The sequence below is a fragment of the Conger conger genome, chromosome 19 (genome assembly GCF_963514075.1).
Source record: "Conger conger chromosome 19, fConCon1.1, whole genome shotgun sequence".
NCBI classification, from domain to species: domain Eukaryota; kingdom Metazoa; phylum Chordata; class Actinopteri; order Anguilliformes; family Congridae; genus Conger; species Conger conger.
The window spans coordinates 12,096,902-12,105,906 of record NC_083778.1 but is presented as its reverse complement, the minus strand read 5'-3'; the positions used below and the strand labels follow the sequence as shown (position 1 = coordinate 12,105,906).

The following is a 9,005-nucleotide window of genomic DNA, read 5'->3' as shown; positions in this document are numbered from 1 at the left end:
TTGGGCCCTGTTTGTACGAAGGCCTTTAGCGCACGCGAAACATTTTAGCACATACTACACCAATAACATGACTTGATTGGTCAGGGTAATTGTTTTGCGGCAGTCATTGGTTGTGTCGTTAGTTCTGCAAGGTTTCGCGTATGCTAACGGCCTTAGAAAGTGGGGTCCGTAGTTTCTTGGCTGCACGCTTCCCCACAGAGAATGGAGAAGGCCGAGGCGAACGACCCCCATCTCCTGACGCGGAGATGCACAGTACCCTTGAAAAACAGCGAAAATAGGAACTTCCGGTTACAGTAGTGTTCATCCTGATGTGTGACGTTGTGCTATTTCTCCCTATTGCATGCGTAGCTACCGTAGCTCACTCCGTTAGTTCACCAGTTTTCTTTTAAAGCACTCTCCGTTGGCCGAAAGAGAAAAAACTAAGCATTTATGTGCGTTAGCGAACATTTTTGTAGTCGAACACACCTCAGGCATAAAAGTCTGAAGATACTCAAGCACCTAAGACTCTGGTCCTGGTGGACCTGTAGCAGCACGTCGTCGTAACATTTTACGGCCACGTTGTGAAAATGCCACGTCGTCCCTCCTTGGTTACGTACCTTACAGAAAATTGCCTTGCGACAAACCACCAAAGTTACAGATTTGGGCCAGTTAAGAATTTTTCCTGTAATAATCCTGTCTAACATTTTTATATATGATCTGAGATCAGTATAGGAAGGTGGTTCCTATAGGAAGACATTTTTTATATTTTATAAATTGTATTTTGTATGTATCCTTCTCCCTTTTGTATATTTTTATATTTATCCTGTACATTGAAACTTTGCCAATCTACTAATTTGTACTTTGAAATCATGCTACCTACCTGGATTCTGGAAGAAGAAAGTTGTACAGGAAGTCGTACAGAAAGTGGTCACAGAGGCTCATTGGAGCAGTCATTTGTGCAGTGTATGACCTGTGCATTACCTCATTGTATTGTTATTTCTTATTGTATACTGAGACACTGTTACGCCTCCTGATACACTTTGATTTCAGTACATAAACTTTTGTCACCAAAAACGGATGTTGTTCAGTGCTTCTTTTTTCATCGGTTTAGCCTTAAATCAGGGGTGTCAAACTCCAGCCACAGTGTCTGCAGGTGTTTGTTTTGTATTTGTGAGTAGACGACTAAGATCTTGAGCGCAAAGTGAGTGGACTCTTTAGCTGTTGAATGACTTAAATTAAGCACTTGTGCTGAAATGCAGCCAGCACTGTGGCCCTGGAGGACTGGAGTTTGACACCCTTGTCTTGCATGCTTACGTGACTGTGCTGCCAGCTAGGTTTTCACTCAACAATGTGGGCAATTGAATATCGTTCAAAGTCGTGCTGCGAAGATACAAGGCCCTTAGAATGTGTTCGGTTTCCTGTTGTGATATTATTCAACCAACCTAGTGTGAATGTGGAGAGGTGACCATGTTCTGAAGTGATAAACCAGCAAAATGAATGGCTGACGTTCCACTACTCGGGTCATTCCTGTCTGTAGTGTATCTTCCCAGTCTTCCACATGAGGGCACTAATGGGCCGACACAATTTATTTACATTTATTAAATCTCCCGTTTGCAAATTGCTTGTGAGATCGACATCCCCGAGTCTGTAAATGTATTCCATTAATCGTGACCCAGAGTAAATATTGACCGTACATTGACATTGTGGCCTATTGCAAATCAGAAGAGGGATTATATTCACTTCTGACTGTGGACCTAGACCGACAGACACCAGGGCATTATTTGCTGTATGAATCTGTGTTATGTACAAATTGAATAAAATGATACTCGTCCATGAGAAATGAGTTGACCGAGAAATGCTATATCAAAAAAGATAAAATCGGGCATGTGCCGGTTTGTCACAATGCCGCTACCCACTTCCCTATTAGCAGCTGCATCCTCTTCTCCAGCACCGCCATCTGGTCCAGTTCTGTTGTGAATGCACAAGAGGGGCTGGATACCGTGTGGATGGGACTTGAACCCGGTGTCGATGGGTGGAGAACACCAGCACGCTTATGCATGGAGCCACTCCCGAGCGCTCGGTTCCTCCCTTCCAGCATAATTAAGTGCTGTCTGAAAACAGAGGAGAACAAGTTGTAGCTTTGAACTAAGATCCCTTTGTCGAGGGCACTTAACGCCGTAAACGCTGCTATGTACTACACTTGCCAGTGAGGAGAACTGCTCATCCATTACAGATGAACCTACACTCCTGGATTCCATTTGGGTAAAAAAAACAAAATATGCAGGAATCACGAGTGCCGTTTGAGAGGACTGAAGTTGAACCAGCAGTTGGTGATTGTCAGACTGTCACACTTGCCCTTGGAGCCACTCCACAAGGTAAAAACGTGCTTAAAGCCTGTCTGTCACAGTGCTACAATCGGAAAGGCCAATGAATAAAGGAATGCAGCCGGAATGCTGCCAAAACACTGCATGAGTGAGCGTTGAATTGCAGGCAAAGTGTTTCTCAACCGAGGAGCCTGGGTTCAAAGGGCCTTTTTGCCCCTATTGTCTAAAACGCATCTGATTTAGTTGATAGGCAATTTTCATCCCACATTCATTGAGTGAGGATCATTACCTGCTGATATAAACAGCTCATGCGAGGTTTTAAAACATGTTAGTCACAGCTGGATATTACACCAGGGTTTACTTTTGTATGAGAGGGACATTCAGCAGTTTCAGCAGTCAAACGCCAGAAATGATTCCTAGGACAAACGCACTATCTTAACGAATTAGATTTACTTAGTTGTCATTCTGAGAAAACTTATCTTATCCCACTTTTATTGAATCAGAAACTTTTCTTCTATTTTGAATAGTCGCGCCAAATTGAAACCGGAAGTCATTTTCCACTTCCTTGGCCTGCGTCACACTGCTGCTGAAGGAGGAAGTTCGAGCTTACCTTGGCTGGCGGTTGCAGGCACGTTTCTATTACCCTGACGGCATCATATTTCAAAATATTGAACAGGAGGTATGTATGTTGTCAAGTTTTATTGAACGAAATTCAATTGTTTTGCTTGTTAACTAGCTATTTTAAAAGTAGCACATGTTCTTGCAAGCTCGTTCACAAGTTTGTGAGGAAGCTCTCCTCTTAACTTAGTTTCGTTTTTGGCTTCATGACGTTAAAGTACACCAACGTATTATTAGGCGGTATGTTCTTTAAACACTAATTAACTGTCCATTCTGGTGTAAAGTAGTCTTATTAGCGACCAGCGAGCAACCTCCAGAACAGTGCGGAGCTAAGTTTAGACTTGACTAACCTGATCAGTGAAAGTGCAGTATCGAGTAACCAAGTTTACGCCACAATTTACTGAGCGCTCTTTCAGGTCCGGGTTTTTACTGACTGCTTTTGGTCATATATTTGGTCATTGTGAATAATGCCACAATACTTGTACCGATGGATGTACTGTATATAGCTAATGTTGCCTACCTGGACCTACCCAGGATGCACTTCACCTTAATCAATGAACAGGTTAGCTATGATGTATAGCTGTTTATTTAGCCTGATAGCTAGCGGTTACCTAGTCACGTTATTCTCTCTGGCGAGAGATGCTTTCCACTGATGCAATGTCGAGCAAGGGACCGCAGATCTTCCGTGAACTTTGTTCAGGGTAGCCAGCTAAGTTATCGGAGGATTGTAACGTTATAAGGAGATTAGTCTGGAACAGGGTCTCATTGTGTGTTCAGATATTGAGGTCACTCACGTTTGCGCCCGACTTTAGTCAGTGCCTGCAGGCGATGTCGTGTTTTATACAGAGTTCAAAAACTAGTCAAGTCCAAAAAAAAATGTGGTAGGTCTGTTGTCTGCCGTTTTAATTGATCTTTGCTGTGCACTTGACACGAGGGAATACTGCTGCAATAGGAAAAATGATTTGGTTTTACACTGACCCTTTCTGCAAGCAGGATATTCAAATTAGTAAGCTGACAAACTGATAAAATGGCTGTATGGAGTTCAAAGCTGCTTCTATAAGCACTCATAAAAAAAAAAAAATAAAAAATAAAAAAAAAACTTTTGTGGCCAAGTGCGCATTTAGTTCAGGAAATATTTGCACTTGTCAATTCTGACAAGTTAGCTCAGTCAGAAGTGAAAGAAATGAGAACATGTGATACTCCCCAAGAGAACAAAATGTCAAAATTATTGTCATTTAATGTAATTAAACGCCCCACCCCATCCCCAATGAACGTGAGGACGTTGTAAATTCACCTGTTTACCTCTTTCTGCTAGACTGGCTGAGTGACGATGACTCTGCAGTGGACAGCCGTAGCGTTCTTCCTCTACGTGGAGATCGGAGTTCTCCTCATCTTCTGTCTCCCCTTCATTTCACCCAAGAGGTACACGGTCATGAGTGCGATGTTTTTCATTATCCGTCACTGTAGTATTCATATCTTTATTAACAACAGCAATATTAATGACGACCGCCATAGTTATCAGTTGTGTTAATGTTGTGATTATTTTCATTGTCATATCAAGGTTTCTCTAACTTGGTCCTGGGGCCTCCTATTGTAATTATTTTGTGGAGTTTTGTTCCCGCCAGTGTATTGGTCCTTTAAAATTAAGCCAAAATATTAGTTTCACGCTTAACCCTTTCAGTGCCAAGAATGCCATATGGCCGTCTGAACCTTATACCTTTTCAACCAATCAAAAGGACTGCTCCACTATTCTTTTGAGCCCCTATTAACCCAACTGAGTTTTCTCAAATAAAGTCAAAACCCATTGGGATTTGGGTGGATCCACTACATTGGGCCTTGGGGCCGAAAGGGTTAAGGCTGTGTCACAATTTGAGTTCCCTCAAATATTTGGGGGGTTTATTTTTCTGTTGAATGTACTTTTTCGCACTCATGTGGCTTCCTGTGTATCTTTCAGATGGCAGTCCGTTTTCAGACTCGGCATCTGGAACCGGCTGGCTGGATTCTGGAACAAAGGCTTCCTGACCATGATAATTATACTCATTGTTCTGTTCCTTGGTGAGCTGCAAGCCCGTCTGGCGGATGTTATCACACCCAATGGCAGTGGTCCTGTTCGTAAAGAGCTTTGCGGCGCTGTAATTGCAGAAAGCGCTATTAAGCGTTTGTGCAGAGGGTAACGGGGACTGAAAAGTGCTTAAAACCACGGGCAGAACAACAGGAAATGGTAGAAAGGATGTGTAATTAAGAAGAAAGAGCAAGTGAGATGAGTACGTTTGCAAATTAAAAGATATTTCAAAAATATGTTTTGACGGTACTACCAGGGAATTGACTCTTTACAGAGATTGAAAGCAGTACAGTTGGGATCGTCAAACCTGGACCTCGAATCCAAAGCAAGCCCTGGTTCTTTTCTCCCAGGTAATTAACTGATTATTTGGTGCCGCTGATTGGCCAGACTGTCTTCACACCTGACTCCCAGGTAAAGGGAGGGTGGGAAATCGGCAGTTCTCGGGGCCCTCGAGGGCCGTGGTTTGATGATCCCCGCAGTGCAGGGATGGCCGTTGCGCTAGCTTTCGGCGCCTCGGGTGCCTCCGCTCACCGGCTCTCCGTCGCCCCCTGCAGACGCGGTGAGGGAGGTGCGGAAGTACTCCGGCGCACAGACCGGGAAGGACTCCAAGCTGCACCCCAACATGTTCGACCACCTGCACATGAAGCTGTTCCGCGCCCAGAGGAACCTCTACATCTCCGGCTTCTCCCTCTTCCTGTGGCTGTGAGTGCGACTGGAGCCGTCGGCAGCGCTAGCCTTGGAGCTAAACCTCCCGGTAGTGACTTGAGTGCCATATGGTAGTCTTGGGACTGAAAGGGATTTAAAAAATGACCCTTTGTGTGTGTGTGTGTGTGTGTGTGTGTGTGTGTGTGACAGTGTAATGCGGAGGGTCGTCATGCTGATTAACCAGCTGGCCACTGCCCTGCTCAACGGCGCCGCCCTGCAGACGCAGACTGACGGAGCCAACGAAGCAGCCAAGAAATACATGGAGGACAACGAGCTGCTCAAACAGGTGAGAGAGAGAATGAGTGTGAGTGTGAGTGTGAGTGTGAGTGTGAGTGTGAGTGTGAGTGTGAGTGTGAGTGTGAGTGTGAGTGTGAGTGTGAGTGTGAGAGTGTGTGAGTGGAACGGGTGCTGGGGAGGAGAGTTTGGGAGGGGGGGTTAGCGTTGAGATGGTGGAGTGACGTCAGTGCCCTGTCTCTCCCAGGCTCTGGAGGACGGGGTGGTGGACAAGGGGAGTGCAGAGGCCAAGGTGGAGCTCAGGAAGGAGGTGCAGAAGCTGTCCGAGGACCTGGAGAACGCAAGGGAGGGTGGGTAATGCTCCTCCCCAAGCAGCAGTGAGTGTGAGTGTGTATTTTGTGCAAGTCTCACAGGTGTGTGTGAGTGTGTGTGTGTGTTTTGTGCAAGTCTCACAGGTGTGTGTGTGTGTGTGTGTTTTGTGCAAGTCTCATGTGTGTGTGTGTGTGTGTGTGTGTGTGTGTGTGTGTGTGTGTGTGTTTTGTGCAAGTCTCACAGGTGTGTGTGTATGTGTCTCTCTCTGCAGCCCTGAAGAAGTCTCAGACTGAAATGGAGGCGATGAAGAAACAAACAGAAGGTCTGACTCAGGAGTATGACAGACTGCTGATAGAGCACCAGAAACTACAGGTATAACACACACTACACACACACTCTCTGTCACACACACACTACACACACACACACACACACACACTCTACACACACAATACACACTACACACACACACACACACACACACACTGTCACACACACACACACTACACACACTACACCCACTCTACACACACACACACACACACACTCTGTCACACACACACACTACACACACACTACACACGCTCTACACACACACTACACACACTACACACCACACTACACACACACACTGCAGATCACACTACACACACACTACATACACACTCTCTCTGTCTCTCACACAAACACACACACACCACACACTACATACACACTCTCTCTGTCTCTCTCACACACACACACACACACACACACTCACACACACACCACACTACATCACTACATACGCACTCTCTCACATACATATATACACACATGCATAAATACAGACACTACACACGCACACACACTGCATGCCAGTCTCACACAGCGCAAATGCAAATACCCTCCTTTCTCATGTCACCAGTCGGTCCTCACTTTGAACTCACAGGGCATTTCCACTTTCTCTTTTCCAGAACCTTCACGAGGACGCGGGAGACAAGAAGGACCAATAGAATCGGAGGTAGCCCGCGGCCCTACGAGTGAACCAATCACACGGCAGGAAGCAGGGCAGCCACCTCGTCCGTGCACTGTTACATCCTGATACTGCAGCCCTGAGCGAGACCCACACACACCAGCAGGGCTTTGACCTGTCAATGACGACCCACAGTCCGTTATGTCCCAACACACAGGCGGCCATTTTACGTCCAAATTTCTGTCTTAATTTCTTCATGTTTTGAAAACAGTTGGGAAGAATGATTTGCTTTTGTTTTTCTTCAAGGTTTAAAAGCGAGTCAAGCTTCCGTACATAGACGTAAACGTCTTTGGGCTTCTAAAGCTTTGTTTACGGATTACGATGTTTTACCGTTAGGAAAATGCTAGATGTATGTACGTATGTTTTGAACACACACACACACTCGAGGCTCGCCGCTGAGACGCATGTTCGCCGTAATCGATGGGGGCAAGCGCTGGAGGTGAGCCATTCCGTTGCTTCGATTCAATTTCCGATGCATTTGCCGTTTGTTTTTTTCCTTTTTTTTTTGTTTTGTGGCGCCGATTGTGATTTTGTAATTTGCATATATCCATAAATGCATTTGATTTATAAGAAAATCGAAAGCTGTGAAAATTGCACTGGCATGTTTGGTTCACGGGTGAGTGCTTTTGAATATTCAAATTTCTCTCTCCCTTGCACTCTCTCTGTTGTTCTCTCTTTCTCTGTCTCTCTCATCCCTGTTTTATAATCTTATGTATACGTTTGTGACTATAATTTGCGGGCACTCCTGTTCCGAGCGAGCTGTCTTCCAATGAAAAACCTGGTTTCTGAACCCAGACGCCCACCTCTGAAAAATCTGTCAGAGCCGGACTAGCATCCATCAAAGAACAAGTTTGACGACGAACGTGATGGTGAAAGTGCTCTGCAGCAAGCCGTCAATCATTTTCAGCCATCGTCCGGTTGGTGAAAACCCCCAGGAAGCGCAAAGCAGGAGTTTCAAGTCCGCCCGCTTTTTCCTGTTTGCGTGCGGTCGGGCGCTCAAACCGTCACGGACAGGATGTTGTGACGACGTCGCAAATTTACAGCATCCGTGACGCAAGCTGTTACCAGCGTACAGAATGAACCGGAAGATCGCTCTTGTTTTCTTTGTTAGCAGGGGGTGACCAACCACAGTCCCAGAGAGCCACAGGTCTGAAGGCTGTTTCTCAGCACTTGATTAACCCTTTAAGGTGTGAAATTACGACTGTGTGATGAGTGTTCTTTCCTTATTGTTGATGTGACTCTCACAAAAAATTGAAAGTAATTGAGATCTGTCAGAATTTGGAATTAGCTCTCCCGGACCAGTGTTGGTCCTCTCTCCGTTATATATACTCACAATGTTGTTACATCAATCATAATATTGGTACTACACCTGTGGAATGTCTGCTGAGAGGGAATGTCCTTCAGGTGCCTTATAGCAGGGGCCCCAATAGTGTCTGGGGGCCCTGAGGAATCCCTCAAGGTCCTCAAAATAATGCAAAAAAATATATATCCCTCTAGTTCTGTTTGTTTGCATATTTCATAAAATGCATATTTTGGATTTTCAAAGAAAATAAAGTTGTATGAGTAAAATGAGTGGTAATTCTGTCATCATTGTGTTTTAATTGCCTTGTAGGAAATGTAATGTCTGAAGTAAATGCGTAGTTTATGAATGTCGTAGTTCAATGCGTTTCCATCGATCGGTTTGTGAAATATTCCACTGTGTTGTCGCCTGTAGGGCTGGGATGCTGGAAACTGGCTCTGAAAGCTGATAGTGCTG

At 45.1% G+C, this 9,005-nt stretch overlaps 1 protein-coding gene across 2 annotated transcripts; it reads left to right on the top strand.

Moving 5' to 3' along the window:
* Window positions 1-2,866: 2,866 nt before the first annotated feature.
* On the top strand, window positions 2,867-8,731 carry LOC133119051 (B-cell receptor-associated protein 29-like). 2 transcript variants are annotated; one of them, XM_061229444.1, is made up of 8 exons: window positions 2,867-2,982; window positions 4,237-4,343; window positions 4,876-4,976; window positions 5,538-5,685; window positions 5,839-5,974; window positions 6,170-6,272; window positions 6,506-6,606; window positions 7,191-8,731. In XM_061229444.1, exons 2-8 carry the CDS (start codon window positions 4,252-4,254, stop codon window positions 7,227-7,229), a joined length of 720 nt encoding a protein of 239 aa, XP_061085428.1. In that variant the 5' UTR covers window positions 2,867-2,982; window positions 4,237-4,251; the 3' UTR covers window positions 7,230-8,731. The 2 variants fall into 2 exon arrangements, with proteins under 2 accessions (XP_061085428.1, XP_061085429.1); XM_061229445.1 differs by lacking the exon at window positions 7,191-8,731 and having other exon boundaries at window positions 6,170-6,305.
* The last annotated feature ends 274 nt before the right edge of the window (window positions 8,732-9,005 follow it).

Bases quoted from the DNA above. Each gene is read 5' to 3' on its own strand.
- LOC133119051 (XM_061229444.1), top strand. From the start codon at position 4,252: ATGACTCTGCAGTGGACAGCCGTAGCGTTCTTCCTCTACGTGGAGATC. The intron at 5,686-5,838 runs GTGAGTGCGACT...TGTGTGTGACAG, and splicing joins TTCTCCCTCTTCCTGTGGCT to TGTAATGCGGAGGGTCGTCA. The intron at 6,273-6,505 runs GTGGGTAATGCT...CTCTCTCTGCAG, and splicing joins CCTGGAGAACGCAAGGGAGG to CCCTGAAGAAGTCTCAGACT.